The sequence below is a fragment of the Phascolarctos cinereus genome, unplaced genomic scaffold (genome assembly GCF_003287225.1).
Source record: "Phascolarctos cinereus isolate Bilbo 61053 unplaced genomic scaffold, phaCin_HiC Scaffold_726;HRSCAF=1367, whole genome shotgun sequence".
In the NCBI taxonomy this organism is placed as follows: domain Eukaryota; kingdom Metazoa; phylum Chordata; class Mammalia; order Diprotodontia; family Phascolarctidae; genus Phascolarctos; species Phascolarctos cinereus.
In genome coordinates, this window is record NW_027556098.1 from 27,321,379 (window position 1) to 27,339,523 (window position 18,145).

At 36.3% G+C, this 18,145-nt stretch overlaps 1 protein-coding gene across 1 annotated transcript in view; it reads right to left on the reverse strand.

Moving 5' to 3' along the window:
- The window catches only part of LOC110212737 (cohesin subunit SA-2-like), a 131,710-nt gene that overhangs the window by 65,922 nt on the left and 47,643 nt on the right, over positions 1 to 18,145 (reverse strand). The window contains 9 exon segments of the mRNA XM_020992744.2: positions 2,433 to 2,509; positions 4,038 to 4,241; positions 6,902 to 6,991; positions 7,084 to 7,176; positions 10,656 to 10,756; positions 13,271 to 13,388; positions 13,814 to 13,899; positions 13,902 to 13,927; positions 15,041 to 15,148. Coding sequence (XP_020848403.1) covers positions 2,433 to 2,509; positions 4,038 to 4,241; positions 6,902 to 6,991; positions 7,084 to 7,176; positions 10,656 to 10,756; positions 13,271 to 13,388; positions 13,814 to 13,899; positions 13,902 to 13,927; positions 15,041 to 15,148 — 903 coding nt within the window.

The window sequence follows — 18,145 nt, forward strand, 5'->3', positions numbered from 1 at the left end:
GTCTCCTCCCTCCAAACTGAACCCTCTTTTGTAAGAAAGGAAAACAAATGTTTTTTCTGATACAGTTATACAACTTCAAAATACATGTTATGATCTGCCTGCAGAGTCCCCCTCTCTATGACCTTGAGGGCAGAAGATACTTCACTATCTGCTTGTGGAGCCTTTTTTTGTCTTATCAACGGCTCAGGGATGAATTTCCTCTTTGGTGATCAGATTCATTTATGATGCCACAGTCACTGTGTCTGCTGTCTTCTTGGCTCTATTTCCATTTATACAAATCTTCCACGTTTCTCATAATTCCTCATCATTTCTCACTGCACAATCACACTCATACACCATAGTCTTTTCCAGCCACTGAATGAGCACCTCCTTGGATGCTGCAGTGAAGGCTGGCCCCCTGCATCTATATCAGCATCTTGAGTAGTGGAATTGTTAGGTCAAAGGCTGTGGGGAGGCAGAAATCCCTTTTCTTCCATAAATGCCAATCAATATTCAGCCCCACCCACAAAGACAGTTTTCTTTTCTTGTAACTTTTGCTGATTTGCATGCTGTAACAACAACTCAGAGCTGTTTGAATTTGTCTTTAACAATAACAATAACTAGCACCTTATGGTTTCTAAAGACCTTTACAAATATTCAATCAGTCAATCCTAACAACAACCCTGGAAGACAGGTGTTATGATCACCCCTATTTTACAGATGAGAAAGCTAAAGTAGACAAGGGTGAAGCAAGAGGGTCACACAGCTAGGAAGCATCTATGACAAGACCTGAACTCAAGTCTTCCTGACTCCAAACCCCATGAGCTAACACATCACCCAGCTGCATGTTTCTCTTAAGGTTAGTGATTTGGAACATGTTTTCAATTAGTTATTTAGCATTTGCAATTCTTTTGATAACTAATCATATCCTTCGACCACTTACCCACAGGGTAAAGATTTTTAACCTGGGTCTGTGTACTTTTTAAGAAAATGTTTTATAATTGCAGTCAACACAACTGGATTTCCTTTATAATCCTATGTATTTTTGTTTATGTATTTTAAAATATCATTCTGAAAACGGATTCAAAGGTTTCATCAGACTGTCAAAGAGGCTCTATGATAAAAGAAAAATTGTCCTTGGTCTACAGGAATGGCTCTAAGTGTTATATATTTAGGTCATTTATTACCCTGTACATTTTGGATATAGGCTTATGGGTAATATTTAATACAAGTATTTTCACCACTCTATACTTTCTTTTCTATCTTCATTAATTTTTTTCATACAAAAGCTTTTAAATTTTACAGAGTCTAAAGTATCTATTTCATTTTTATGTTCTCTGTTGTTCCTTTGTTTGGTTCAGAAATCTCCTCCATTCATAATGGTAAAAAATAATACTTCATCTTTCTCTCTAAATTTTTTAAAGGTGTGACCTTGTCTATTCAGGTTACGTATCAATTTTGAACTTGTTGTGGAATTTAGTGTCAGATACTGGTTGAGGAAAGCTATTTTTAATAGAGAAATAAGAATGATTTATAAGAATAGACATTTTAGTAATTAACTGTACTTAAGCTAGGAAAGTACATGAGAAGATTTGAATATAAATCTCTTATCTTAAAAAGACTCCGCAGTCCCCTAAAAATGTTGTTTAGGCTCCTTTGCTCCAGTAAGCCCTTGCCTTTATTCGAAAGCAGTTTCAGCTCCTATGTCAATTATCACAAATTCTGAATCTCTGGAACTAGTAAGGCTTTAGTTTGCTTATTTTTAGTTTTAGTTTACTTACTTTATTTTTCAGTCTCACTCACCCACAGGCTACCAAAAAAGATCACAAAACCATTTTAGTAACAGGGGAACCAATAGTATGGAATATTAAATATCAGTACAACAGCAGTATCTAATTAGTAGGTACTACTTTCAATGATCTATGAATATATTCCATCTCTCTGATTCAGTGCCTTGGTGCCACTGAAAATTGCCAACTTGAGAGAAATCTGATTATACCTAGAAGGAAGGTGACCTTTCAAAAATGTACTTAGAGCTATCAAGAACAGATGTGCAATCACAATCTTCACTATGTACTCACTGTGCATGGTACACTGCCTGGGACAGCTAAACCCAACTGATATTCCAATAATGCTTAGGGAAAGAGGGAAAGAGAATAATGATCCCTCTACTATTTTACTATTTTAGCCACACACAGTAGTGCCTAATGTGAAAGTTTTTACTACCAACGTGATTAAAACCAAGGGAAAACAACACACACAAAGGATGGGAGTTTCCAGCTACATGAAAAAAGCCATTGCAAATAAAATTTCACTGTGTTCTAATATCCAGGGTCATTAAAAATCTTATGAACCCATAAACATGACAGGAATCCTAGTTTTGATGAAACACACAGAACATGTAAACAGACGTGTTTATTATGTACATATGTATAAGTAAATAACTATCTTACTTGTGAAAAGCTGTTAGCTTTTTTAGGGTGCAGGACATTCGAAAAATGTGTTCTTCATTTACACCAAAGCCTTCTTCCTAAATGATTTATAAAAACAGAAATGACAAGGAATATGGACACATAGATTGCTCTTCTGCAATCATCAAGATAAAAACAGAACTTGGCTAAGCTACTAATCTTCACCAGAAGCTTTCATTAACATTTAATCAGATTTTACAGTGGTAACACCAAGATGGAGCAGAGAGGCACAAATAACAATACCACCTTACACTTGAAGAATTCTTTAAGGTTCACAAAAGACTTTGCTGACAATACTTCTGGAAAGTAATGCAGGCATTATTATCTGCTTTTTACAGATATATATAATATGTATAATAATGTATAATAATAAATAAATGACAGTGTCAGGGAGGGTAAGTGACTTGAGCACCACACAGGGACATATGAGTCAACAGACTTTAGAGCAAGGATGAGCCTTATAACCACTGGCAAGTCATTTGACTGCTCAGAGCTTCAGTTCCCACACTTGTAAAATGCGGATTAAAAAAAGCCTGCAGCAGTGTTTACATCACTACCTCTACCCTTTGCAGTATGGGGGAAGAAAGCTCAGTCAAAGATGACTAAATGACTCCTCCCAATACAGCTTCCCACCATCCTGTTCACATCACACAAGAAAAAAAGATAAAAAAATACAAGTTAACACAACTGTTAAGAGTTCTCTAACAGGAACAGAAAATACTCAAGGTCCTGAAACCAAGGTGGGAAAGGAATAGGAACTATATTTTGCCTATCTCAATCATCTTACTGCAAGGAAAGATGAAATAACTAAATCCAAATTCCACCCTCTGAATGTACTAATTTCAGCTAAAATGAATTCAGTTCAATAAAAAGCTTAATAAACCTTTGGATATAAATTCCCTCTCTACCACTGTGGACTGACCACCTGTCTAAAATGACAGCAAACATCATGAATAAGCTTTCTTTCCTTCACGATGAATTCAGTCACAGAGTGCTATTCATATCCCAACAGGTGTTTCTGCATTTTAAGACAAATGAAAACTTTTTAATCTACACCATGTTCCTCCAAAAGAACAACTGCTACTTTTCAGATACAAAAAGCACACACATCCAGACCTGGATAAATGACTGTAAGATGCTTTGTAATAGATAACTAAAAACTAATTCCATGGCCATCAGCAGAGATTTCACCTCCTTCTCCAAGGTTATCTAGTATAGATTATTCAACAAAAAAACCCAGTCCACCTATTTAACCTGAGCAGATCATAGAAGCCTTTTGAAAAAGAAAAATACTTCTCTGCTGTATCACCACTCTAATGTCAGAAACTACGGGTAACTTACTACTTTTCAAAATCAGGGTTGCTACCTCACTATATCTGTTCAGAAGTTCAAATCTTGGATAACAAATGTTCACCTAGGACAAACTACTTAGTGTCATCTATCTTTGTGAGCCGAAGAGTTTATTCTTTTAGGGGCCTGAATGCTAAGTTTCCTCAATATAAATGTTAAAAGTTTCATCTTTCATGTATTTATTACTCACCACCACCACCCTCATCCCCCACTAGAACCTTCTTATCAGTTACATACCTCTTGGAAAAAGTCATCTAGTAGCTGAGAGAAGTCGTTAACCATCTCATTTATTAGCTGGTGAAGGGCCTCAGACACAACAGGGTAAATTGTCAGCTGTTCATTGCAGAGGATGCTGTATACCTTGGAGCAGGCCTCAAGGATATTAAGGTCAGTGTGTCTGTGCACAAGTTCTTTCATCTCCTTTAGCAACGCATCCAAGTACTACGAAGAAATGCAGGATCTCATGAGGAGGGCCAGGTCACCATCCCAATGGTTGCTTAACAACTCTAATCCAAGAAGGAAGAGCTAAGTTAACAAGCACTTGTTGAGCATCCAGTGAGCACTGAGTATTGTACTAAGGAAAAGTGGGTACATTTAAGGGAGGAAACGTGGATGAGAACTAAACAATTATGAGAACTAAAAAGCTCTCAGCATCATGTAGGGGAAGAAGCAATGGGCCTCAGAATCAGAAAATCTGAGTTCAAGTTCCAGCTTCAATCCTGACTAGCTGTATGATCTTAGGCAAGTTACTTATCCTTAGTAAGCCTATTTCCTCAACTATAAAATAGGAAAAAAGAATTGAACTTCCTACCTCATGGGGGCAGTGTAAGGAGAGTGCTTTGTCAACTTCAAAGTAACATTAAAAATGTGTTATTATTATGCCATATTATTGCTATATGAATTTTATTAACAATGGCAATGTGTCCATTGCATTGTATACATTACAAACAAGGAATCATGAAGAACTGGAATAAGAGATGTCATTTAAAAAATGTGAAAAGAAAAAGGACTGTGTGGCAAGAGTGAAGAATCATCAATGGGTAACCCCTATGCCTTCTTGGTATCTTTACAATGTCAAAAGAAATCAAGAAAAACTCTCAGCACAGAGGAGAAATGTATGAGACTTTATCAAGAATGCCATGTTTGCACAGCAATGTGCATTGCTGAAGGGAATTTCCACAATGATGAGACCACAAATCCATTTGAGTATCTAATAATGTTTACTTTCCCATTTTCTAAAAACACTAACATATTTTATATATTTACATACATAGGCATGTATATATGTAAATATAGAAATATACGTATAAAATATATGAGAATATTTTTAGAAAAACATACACACACACACACGGTCATAGATCAGAGATTTAGAATGGGAGAGGTTCAGAAGACAGCATCTAATCCAATCCCTTCATTTTACAGAAGAGAAAATTGAGGTCCTAAAAGGTTAAAGGATTTACCCAAGGTTCTAAAGCTATTAAGAAGTAGAATTTGAACCCAGTTCCTCTGCTTCTAAACACGGAGCTCAGTACAATGCATGCACTCCCAAACCACTCAGAGAAGAAAACAAACAGCAACTGCAATTGTACATCTATCATTATAGACTTTCAGTAATCAGACCTTATAGGGCAGGGGTTCTTAACCTGATGTATACAGATACCTAAGGGATCATATATAGATTTCAAGGGTTCTGTAAACTTGGATGGGAAAAAAAATTACCTCTTTATTTTCACTAACCTCTCACAGAAACTTATTATTTCCTTCAATCATAAATGTAGACAACAAATCACAGCAGTATAGCAGTACCTGTAACTTTGTCACTAACAGAAATCACAGATATTTTCATGTCACAGGTGTTGCAGAAATCTCAAATGATCATTTACAGTCATCATTACTTCTACAATACTGTAGTTATTAGATCTACCAGCACATCCCACACGATCACAGTCTTCCTTGCTATAGAATGTACTTCAATATCACCGGCTGCCTTTGTAATTCCATTTTATGCATTTAAAAACATTCTAAGAAGGGGCCCATAGACCTCAACACACTTAAAAAGGAGTCCAGGACACCAAGAAAGTTAAGAACCCCGCTCTAGGGAGCATAGAGGAATGGAAGGAGATGGAATAAAGGGAAACTGTGAGGGTGCTGGGGGTGAGGTAAAGAATATGAAGGAAGAAATCAGATAATAATAGAAAAAGTAGAGCATGCTCTTGAAATATAATATGGAATCATTTTTGAAACTACAATTATTAGACCAGCAAATTTTCTCCAACTCACCTCCTTCTCCCCACCCCTAGCCCTCAACCTACCTCATCCCCTAAAACCGCAAGGTAAGAATCAGGATTGCTCAGTAAACACCAAAAAAAGTGGTAAGTAAGCTTCCACTTGTCATCTACTGGCCCTTACTGACCCTTCTGAATAATAAGGCTTTGACAGACATGCTTGCCTTTGTGGGGAAAAAAACACATTAAACCCTCAAAAACATATCTGACAAACATCATCATCTGTTTCTTGCCCTAAATATCCCCAAATAAGAGACCACAATACAATCAACATCCTTAATAATTACACTCTTGCCTCATGTCTACCTCTCAATAGGATATCTGTATCTGCTAAAATCTAAGTCGTCTTAGCAGCTAAGAGAGAATCTCTAGGAAAAGGCTCTGTAATTTTGATAGCAATTACTTAAAGCCTCCCCACCACCCCAATACATTCATAGTGCCAGACCTGATACAGCTCTAATCTCTAACAAGCAACTGAGAAACAGAAGCTTATAGTTTATACTGAAAGCAGATTTCCTGCATGAAAGCTCAAATCATCCTCCAGGACATTCAAACAGTAGGAAAACTGACAAATGCAAAAGGACTGTTTCAGACTGTTTCAATACAGTAACAGAACTTAGTGAGGATAATGACTCTGAAAACTATAAAAATGTATTATATCTCAGGCAATAGTTTCCATTACCATTACAAATTGTAGCTCCTCTATTAACACTATCTCCCTAGATCTGCTGAATTATCTCCAAAAAAAAAAGTTATGTCTCTCCTCTCCCTCCCTCTCCACCTCAAGTTACCCTCCCCTTCTTCCTTATTCACCTTCTCCAGGCGTCCAGTAACATACACATTCAAATTATAATACTGGGGAATTTGCAGGAAGTTTGTCACTTTTTCTATATCTGATGAATACTATAGGAAAAAAGACAATAACAAAATATGAGAGTGCTATAGGAATTCCAATGGAATATTTAACAACAGCTCAGGGAGCAGCTGCTCATTACCTTAGCCAAGAGCTCAGGAAGCATGACAATGAAATGCTCAGTCATCCGGGCACATTCTTCCATTTGAGCTCTCCTCTCCTTTGCCGAGAGGGTCTGCAGAAAAACCACAAGGCACAAGACAAGGGTTAGACAAAGCTCAATATTAGCATCACTGATTCCATTTCAGAGTTTAAATGATAGCTTGAATGAATTAAACTGGTAAATTAAATGGATGGACTTTTTTAAAAATATGAAATGCCCAGATTAACAGAACAAGAAAAAGGAAATTTAAATAATGTGATTTTTAAAAAAGGAAATTGAACAAGTCATAAATGAACTCCTAGAGAAAAATTCTGGAAGTCAGATGGATTTACAAATGAATTCTACTGTCTATTCAAAGAATAATTAATTTCAATATTACACAAATTGTTTAAAAAATAGGAAAAGGGACCCTATCCTTTTCTGATATTAATATGGTACCTTACCTTACCAGAGAGAATCAAAACAAAAAGAAAACTATGGAACAATCCCAAGTGAACATGAATGCAAAAAAATAAATCAAATTTTAGCAAAGAGGTTACAGTAACTCATCAAAAAGATTATATACTATAAACAGGCTCAATTTATACCAGGAATATGGAGTTGGTTTCATTACTAGGAAAACCCTACATGTAAATATAAAAGACTATATTAACGTCCAAAAAAAATCATATGATTATATTAATAGATGCACAAAAAGCTTTTAAGTAAATACATCCATTTCTATTAAAAAGAAAGAAAATGAAAACCTAGTAAAAATGGACCTTTACTTAAACACAATAATAGTATCCATTTAAAACTAAGAACCTGCATTATTTGCAATGGGGATAAATTAGAAGCCTCTCCAATAAGACTAGTAGTAAAGCAAAGATTCTTACTGTACCATGACTATATGAAAAAGTTCTAGTGATACTAATTATAGCAACAAGACAAAAGAAATTGAGAGAATAAGTACAGGCAAAGAAGAAATACAGTTATCACTTTTTTGAGAACCCTAGAGGTTCGACTAAAAAATTGCCTGAAACAATAATTTCAACAAATTATTATATAAATCCACATAAATCATCAGCATGTCTGTATGTTACCAATAAAATTAAGCAAAAAGACAAAAAAAAGAAATTTAAGATAACTATGGAATATATAAAATCCTTGTAAGTCCACCTACGAAGATAGCACACAGGAACTCTATGAATGCAACTTCTAAATACTATTTAAGAACAGCTCACAGATCTATATTAAAGACAGATGTGAATAACTGAAGATACATTAACTACTCATGAGAGGAGGTCAAGCCAATATAAGAAAAATAATAATACTACCTAAACTAATTTATGTATTCAGTGTCATAAAAATCAAACTACCAAAAGTTTACTTTATGGAAAAAAATAACAACAAAACTCACCTAGAGGAACAAACAGTCAAGAATTTCAATAGAAATAATGAAAAAAAGGGGGCAGCTAGGTGGCGCAGTGGATAGAGCACTGGCCCTGGAGTCAGGAAGACCTGAATTCACATCTGGCCTCAGACACTTGACACTTACTAGCTGTGTGACCCTGGGCAGTCACTTAACCACACTGCCTAGCACAAAAAAAAAAAAAAGTGGTAAGGAAGCCTAGCACTGCTGCCTCTCCAAACAATCATCCTAAGTATTTCCTCTGCTTCATTGCCAATATTCTAGAAAGAGTGGACTACAAATAATTCCATTTCCTTACCTTTAACTCCCTTGAAATCAGGCTTCAATTCAGAAGACTCTATTGAAATTGTTTTCATCAAAGTCACTAGCAACCTCAACAACAGTAGTCCTCATCTTTCTTGGCCTTTTGTGCAGCATTTGATAAGACTGAATATCTTTTTTTCTTCCTAGCCTCTCCTCACTTGGTTTCTATAACACTACTTTCTCCTAATTCTCCTCCTAAAAAACTGATGCCTTCCAAATTACTGACTTCAGCCCTTTTCTCTCTCCCTTTGCAAGCTCATCCACTTTCCAATGATTTTAAATTTTCAACAAAGCAGATTACTCCCAAATCCATGTATATAATCCTAATGTCTCCCCCAGAAATCCAACCTCACATTTCCAAATGTCTGATGAATACTGCTAACTGGACAACTCATGGCACTTCCAAGTCAATTATTTCCCGAAGAGAACTAATCATTTTCTCCTCAAACCTGCTTTTCTTCTCTGAAACATCATCCTCTCAGTCACTCAGACTCATTTCAATCATCTTTCATTATTTCCTATCCCTCAATATCCAATACTGATTGGATTAATATCCAATCCTATCAATCCTATCTTCACAATACATTTTCCACACTCTCTTTTTACATGGCGAGTGCCACCACAACATGCGAGGTCCTTATTAACAACTGCATAGAATACTGAAATAAACTCCTAATCGGGCACCCTACTGCCAATCTCTCTACTTAACAATTCGGCCACCAATAAAATTTTCCTGATACACCGATATGATCACATCTCAAAACTGCTCAAAAAACTTCAGTAGCTCCTCACTGCCTATAGGATGAACTACTAATAATCTGCCTCAAAGATGTATTTACAGATTTATTTTACATTACTCCCCTTTCATGAACTTCGTATTCCAAGCAAATGGATTACTAACCATTCAACATTCTACCTCTTCTGCATATTTGCACAGAGCTATCTCTAATTCCTTCAAGATCCTGCTCAGGCTTTACATCTTCCTTGATCTTCCTCAACAAGAAATGATCTCTCTCTTCCAGAATCTTCCGTTTCTCCTGGAGACTCTATCTTATGCACTTATATCTTATCCCACTGTCAAAATGAAAATCCCTTCAAAGTAGTGCCTTTCACAGAAAAGGGACTTAAAAAAACTTTTTTAAAGAAAAAAAAGGACCTCACAAATATCTGTGGAATGAAACTACAGATGAAAAAGTGATTATGAGTAATGTGGCTGATATTGTGACAAATATAACTGAATTCATACACTCAAATTAGAGTAGATACCTTCAAAAACAGTCTACTTAGGAGAGCATATACTTATTCCAAGGATCCCATCACTATTCAGAACAGTTTTCTTCTATCTTCAGTATCAGTCAATCTCCATCCTTAAAGGATGGACTTAAATTTGGAGAACTACCAAAATTCATTTGCAAATAAGGAAGAAGGTAAGCAAATCCACTAACGCCAATATTAGGATTCCAGAGTTAGAAGGGACCTCAATGGCCATCTAGTCCAACATTATCAATTTACAGTTGAAGAAACTGAGGCCTTAGAAGATAAAGTAATTTGCCTAAAGAAACATTGCAAGTAAGCAAAGTAAAAAAATAAGTGTAACAAAATGGTATTAGTTTTCTTCTATAATTTGTAAACAGTTTAGAATGTCTAGCCAAAGCCCAACGTTGAAATATCACAGTTTTTGGATACAATTCAATACATCTGTATGTGGTTTGTTTTTTTTTAAGTCCTATCATATAGGCACATACTTCATATTTACTTTACAAATTTCCAGCGGACTAGGAACAGAGAAGGCAGTTCGTAAGAACTCTGGGATTAAGTGAAAAGAAATTGCACTCACTTTTCTGCCTCCTCGGCCCACTGGAGGATGACCCTCCGCAGTCTGGCGCACTGCTGCTGCGATTATTTCCACAAGAACACTTTCCTGGGCATCTGTAAAGGCTGCCAACATATCAGAATGTCTAATCAGAGAATTACAGGGAGTAGAGGAAATTCAGCATGCAGTGATACAGCAAAAGAAACAAATGTGGGAATGATTCCAAATTGTTTCCAGAATGATTTCACCAATTCATAGTTCCATTAACAGGGTATTAGTGTGCCTGTTCTCCCATATCCCCTTCAATAATTAGTATTTTCCTTTCCTGTCATCTTTAACAATGATTTCTGAAGGGTGGAATCTCAAAGTTCTTTAATTTTAATTTCTCTATTAGTGATCTGGAGCATTCTTATTATTAGTTATAAGTTCATATTTCCTGATTTGAGAACTGCCTATTCATATGCTTTAACCACTTATTTATTTGGGGAAAAACTCATTCTTACATATTTGTAACAACTTTATATATCCTGGATATTAGACCTCTATTAGAGAAATCTGCTTAAGATTTTTCCCAATTACTTGATAACAAACAAATCATATATAACAAAGGTATAGTTTCTTATACTCATTCTTACATTCTTGAGGGTTTGCATGGTTTATGATTAAGTTCACAATAAAAAAATTTTATAGAAGAAATGGAGAAATGGGAAGAAATCATCTCAGTATTTTAGCAACTGATTTTGTTGAGAGATAGCACTCCTTATTTTTTAAAATTAAGTAAACTGGTAGGATTCACTCCTTTTGAAGGAGTAAAGAGTAGAGTGAGCAAATGCATTTACATGAGGAAAACTTTTCCTAATCAAGGTTAATAAAGCATATGTCACACGAAACCATGGCTTTGTCAAGTGTATCCCTAAAAAAATTTAGGAAAGAAAAAAAAACAGATTTAATAGAAACACACAAAACTGCTCACACCTAAACTGAAACAAGAACTCAGTTTCCTGATTCCTACTATTTCCACTACTTGTCGTTGAGTTGTTCTCAGTCATGTCCAACTCTTCATGACCCCATTTGGGGTTTTCTTGGCAAAGATACTAGAGTGGTTTGCCATCTCCTTCTCCAGCTCATTTTACAGATGAGGAACTGAGGCAAATAGGGTTAAGTGATTTGCTCAGGGTCATATGGCTGAGGACAGATTTGAACTCAGGAAGACACTAATTCTAGGCCCAGCACTCTATCCACTGTGCCTCCTAGTTGCCTATTTCCATTAGACCATGCTATAAATAGGGAATATTTTTCTTTCTTAGAGAAAAGAAATACTAACTCATTGAATTTCTAAGGAAGCCAAGCCTAGGAAGCTCTTCCTTTTCCATACCTTTTAAAAAATTAAAGTAAGGACAAAGCCCTAAAAAGGTCCATATTATAGCAGCTCTGCCAGAAGGCCACGTCCTGAGGAAATGACAGGCACATACTTGTAAAAAGGAGAATAACTCAACTTAATTCAGCAATGTAAATCTCTAAAGTTATACATGCACTTCATACATGAAGCCAGTCTTGAGACCAGTACAAAGAGCTACAATGACAAAGGCACCATGCAGTGGGGCTCTAGTTATAACCAACACCTCTGGCAAATCCCTAGGTCAGAAACAAGGAGAAAGACTAGCCCTATGTAAACAAATGTGCTGCAAAAGATAGCATATGTGGAGATAGGACATGTAACAGAGCCAATCAGGTAATAATAGAAGGCAGCCTCAAGTAGTGAACTTTATTTTCCTTGACTGTACAATAATAATATGACACATTTATGTAAAGCTTTACAATTCACAAAACACCCTCAAAAGTAACTAAACACATAACAGCCAGTCTGACTAGAAAAAGCTCTTTTATTAAGACCCCCACAAAAACATACTATTTCTGTCAATATATCCAAGGTGTGTTCCGCACATGTTCCAAATTATTTTGGGAAATCCTAGATTATGTGATCAGCTCAAACATTCTCTGATTCTGTCAAATAGTGATGGAAATTCAGCATTTCCTCTGAAAAGCAAACATGCCCTGACAGTTATGTGCTTTTCAATAAAGGATATGATCCTAGAGGCTATACTATTAGTAAACTTTGATTAAAGGTCAAAAGAGACAGATTTCAATTACTAATCACAAAAAGGCCTTCTGTGATACAACATCAAGTAACATTTCAGCTAATACAGCTTTTTTGTCAGCAGAAGATGTTACAGTCTAAGTCACAAGGCCTCTGAAACATGCTCCTTGAAGATACTCATGTTTTAAAGTCAAATAGAAAGTAACTGAAATTTTCAGCCAACAAATGTTTTTAAATGCATATTGGCAAATCAGTGTAGGTTAGGTAAACTAAAATGATTAACTTTGGTTTATAATAGCTAAGGCATCTTTGAAGTATGGAAAATTAAAGGGTAACAACAGTTTATAGATTCAGAAAATGAAATTTCATAGAGATTTATCACCTTGTCCCATGCCAGGTCCAGACAGTGAGGCTTCGAACTTAGAATGAGTATTCCAGTTGGGTTCCATGGCTTCTGGATGATCCCTGGATAGGATAAGCCATCTCCCCCTAAACTATTAGGAAAAGGCATTTAAGGAGACCCCAAAATCTTGTCTCTCACCTTCTTCCTTTCTCATGGGCTTGTCCCTTAAAAGATTTGTCAAACACTCCCAGTCTCTCAGCAAACCGTCTTCCCAGTCCCATAAGCTATCCACCAAGTAGGTGACATGTTTATGAAACTAAAAGAGAATTTTTTAAGATGATATATAAGGATCAAGGGCAAACATAACTACAAAAAAAGACTAATATTTTTTATAAATCTAAACCACACCACAAATAAGTTTCCCACTTCACTAGTCAGCACCAAAAGTAGCCCCAGATTTCATGTTTCCATAGTTCAGTGGTTATATAGAAGACAACACAACATATCCCAAACAAGCAAAGAGGAACAACATTATCTTACATAGGACTGTATGAATGTTGCCACTTAACTACAATCAAAAACTGACAAATGCCAAATCCCAATATTTCTGCAGCTTATCATCAATTCTAACATCAAAACAAAACAGGATGGCTCCACCAGTAAATACTCAGGCTTTTAAAAATATTCTCTGGCGTAGTAACATCACTTCCCAGCAAACACAAAGTCTTATATGTTTCTTACCCCATGGTTCAAGAAGAAAGTAATAAGTTTTTTCAGGCGACTGAGGCTATAAACAAACTTATTGTTCTTCTGGGAGTGAGGAGCCCCTCTTCACCTGGTGGGAGACAAAAGAGTCTGGGAAGGAAAAAAAAAAAAAGGAGTGATTCTCATTCAGCCATGCATATAATCAACCTGCAAATGATTATAAATTCTACCAGGATTTAGAACTCAAAAACTATCATAAGATTACTATTCATTTAAATCATTTATCATTCTGGAGCTACTGGATAATTCTTAAAGAGTCAAATCATTGGCTAAACCCCAACATCACTCGAGCTAACACCTCTCCTGACATCACAAAATGAAAAAGGTGGTTTAGTAGTTATCAGCACATGGCTGGAGATGGCAGCAATGAAGTGTAATGTCAGACTCCTACAGGGACCCATTATGAGTCAGAAGAAGCTCTATGCAGGGGAGGCTAGGTGGCGCAGTGGATAAAGTACCGGCCTTGGAGCCAGGAGGACCGAGTTCAAATCCGGGCTCAGATACTTGATACTTACTAGCTGTGTGACCCTGAGCTAGTCACCTAACCCCAACTGCCTCACAAAAGAAAACACAAAAAGCTCTATATCCTCCCTTTCTCTAGTGAGGACGTCAAACACAACCCAGATATAGGGAGAAGTGACACAATAGTTAAAAAGAAGTCTCACTTCTATCGAGGTTTTAAAATCACCTTTTAAACTTTTAAAAGTCCTCAACTACTGCAAATCCCACTATGACAAATAATGTGAAATAAGCCATGATGATGAATTATTTCATATTCTATTGTTATATACAACCTGATGTTAACAAAAGGGTAGGCTGAAAACTAAGTGTGAGGTCTGTGTGGGCACTTTCTTAAAAAGGGCTATAATTTAACATTAAGAAGCAGACAAAGATCAACTCCAACTTCCACCTTTGGTACTGACCGATGATAAATCAAGCAGCAAATGAGAGAGCAGAGAAGGTGAATGTTGACAAAAATAGTCTACTATTAAAACTTAGGGTAATTTCCCCTCTTTTCCCTTCTTAAAGATAAGTCTAGGAAAGAGCCCAAAGAAAAACAACCCCCTGCTGGCTCCTGATTCAGTAGATCAACTGGCTCCAAAGATGGCAAATCTCAGGTTAAATGCACCTTCCACGGGATATACACCTGTATAAACTGTTAAAGTAGCTCTTTTTTTTTTAAGAGTATGACTGAGAATATACCTTTTGCAGAGCAATTCCCCAGCTACTACAGCTAAGGGTCTGTATGTTGCATAAACAAAATGATACATAGCTTCACATTCCTCTGATGACACCGTATTCTCACAATGCCTGTGCAAAGAACAGAAGATACAATGCTAAGGTTGTGACTTTAGGGTTTTCAAGTACCACACTCAACAGTATTGATTCTAAACAGTTTTATTTAGACAATCATTTATACAAAATGATCCCAAAATATTATCAGTATTATTGTACTGTTTAGATTATAACCTTAGTTTACCATCTGGACTACATCTCATGATTCCAATAAACATTAGGACTTAATATTCATTCACAGCAAGGTTTTCAGAAAACTACTTCAATTACATAGTAAAATGCCATTATAAACCTGCTGATTAGACCATGATCTAGTTTTATCATGAGTCAAATCTGACTCCAAGTACTGTGTATCATTTAAACATTACACAGTAATGAAGTTTGTCTCAACACAAAAAGTCAAAGAGTTAGTCTTATTTCTAGAAATTAGCTTTGTAAACATCTGTATGGTGTGTGTCTGTATTTATAACAGGGTATCACTCTTATAAAATGATAAGGTGATAAACTCTGGACTATTGTACTTAAAACCCCTTCAAACATAAGTCTATGCCATTATGTTATAGTATACTATATTTCCATGTCACATCGTTATTGCCATCTTTAACTTCTAAAGTAATGTCATATCTATCATCCTATAACATTAAATTATTCAAGAAAATATGACAGATAATTTTATTATTTCAGTAGTATATTAAGGTATTTAGATAGGAAAGGCTACCCAGTAAAATCAATCATAACAGGGCTAAGGAAAACACCACAACCAAAATCCAAATCATATTTACTCTAACCAACAGATAACACTTCCTCTTTCATAGCTATCACATTTTTTAAACTTTTTAGACAGAATCTATTCCCAGGGCTATTTCAATTTGATCATCTTTTCCTGTACCTCCACACTTTTCTCTGAATAATCTTCCTAAGTCACAGTTCTGATCACGAACAGAGGTTCTCATTATCTACTAAATAAAGTATAATGCCCAATTCTGGCATTTAAAGTCCTTTAGAATCTGGCTACAACCTACTTTTCTAGACTTATCTCACATTATCCTACATTCTGGCCAATCCTGTTCTTTCCTGCCTCTCTCATTTCTATGCCTTTTCTCACCCCACCCCTAGAACAGACTTCTCACCCCTTGCCATCCTCCACAGGCTGAAGCCTCTCCATCCTTTCATCGCCCAACTCAGACACCGCATCCAAGAAGCTCTGCCTTATACTGCACTTACCCCTCTCCCAGTAATCAAGAGATCATCAAATTTCTCATAGCACTCTGGTTAGACAAGTCCTTTTCACTTATCACTCCGCCCAGTTATTTGCATGCCTGTAATTTCCTGCCTCTAAAGCTCCTTGAGAGTAAGGTCCATGTCACTTCTTATCACTAGCATACAAGTTAGGCACTTAATAAATGCTGGATGTAATATTCCTTTAACAGTACTTCTCTACTAATAACTGGCTGAAAACACCATCACTAACCTTTGACAAAAAATAAAAGTCAAACTTAAGAGCATAAGTGTAGGAAACATGATTTGGAGTCAGAGGAGCTGGGTTCAAATCCTAGCTCTGCTACTTACTACCTGTGTGATTCAGGATAAGTCACTTCACCTCTCTGGGCCTCAGTTTCCTCATCTGTAAAATGAGGGAGTTCTTCACAGGAGCAGGACTGAGGGTCAGAGTACATGGAAATGCTGTGGCAATCTAAGAAATGAGGGTGTACAAGGCATTAAACCATGAATGCCACTGACCCAAAATCTGTTTTCCATAAAATGAAATGCATTCATGGTTGAAATAGTACTTAGGTTAATGTGAAACCCACAGTAATTCTTGCTGGTCCTGAGAAATCTTCTATTTGCTTTAGAATGTGAGACTTGTCAAATTAAGTCGTGAAGTACATTATTCACTTTGGAATTTTCCTTAAGGGCAGTTATGACTATGGGACTGTCCTACACAACCAACTCCAGTATTCTCCTATTGCCTACAGGATAAAATAGAGACTCTTCTGTTTTGCTTTAAGGCCCCACACAACCTTAGCTCAACCTACCTTTCCAGTTTCATTGGACATTACTCTCCCTCCCATACTCTGCAATGATATTCTCTCTGTTCCTCGCACAGAAAATGTGCCATCTCCTGTGGCTGTGTCTCCTCATGCTTGGGATATTTTCTCTCCTTTCCTCTTTCTTAGGGTCCCTCTTTTACTTTAAGATACAATTCAAACTGGTCATCTTCTGCAAAAATTTTCCTTGTCCCTCCAACTGCTAGTGCTCTCACTTCCAACTTTGTATTTAACTACTTTGTATATGCTTGCATTTATAAACTTCATATTTGTGTTGCACATTGTTTACACACTTGTCTCCTCAATTAGGATATAAACTCACTTCAAGAAGGAACTGTTTCCATGTATTTGTTTCCCCAGAGCCAAGCAAAGGGCCCGGCTCCAAATAAATGCTTAATAAATACTTGCTGATTGATTAAATTCCTCAATCCAATTTGCTGAAAATGAATCATTAAATATGCAGGGTACATCACTGATGTCAAACTCTTAAAATGGGCATTAGGAATAACTAAAGAGAATAAAGTTTTTAGCCACTAAACCATAATCAGCCCTTAAACTAAGCTGCATATATCACATTTAGAAGGCAATGTGGGAATTAAGAGAAAAACATTCTTTCCAGTGGTATCTGTTTAAAGTTAACTTTGTAAATTCTCTGTCAGTCATTACTATATTTTTCTAGGTATGCTCCCTAGTTATCTCACTGGGAAAATGTCCTATTATTATTAATGACAACATCCCACCCTCACTGTTTCTCTTCCCCCAATTTCATTCCTCCACCACAAGTTACTGATAGAACACATTATAATGTGAACATACGCCACAATAATCATGCATGGTAATAGTCTCTGTGTTCTATGGTAGTAAGCAGATCAGCCCACTTACTAAGTCATCCTTTGTTAATGAACGTATTCACCTTACCACAGAGGGAGGCTAAGGCTCGGTTATGTTCTAACATGGGTAGAAG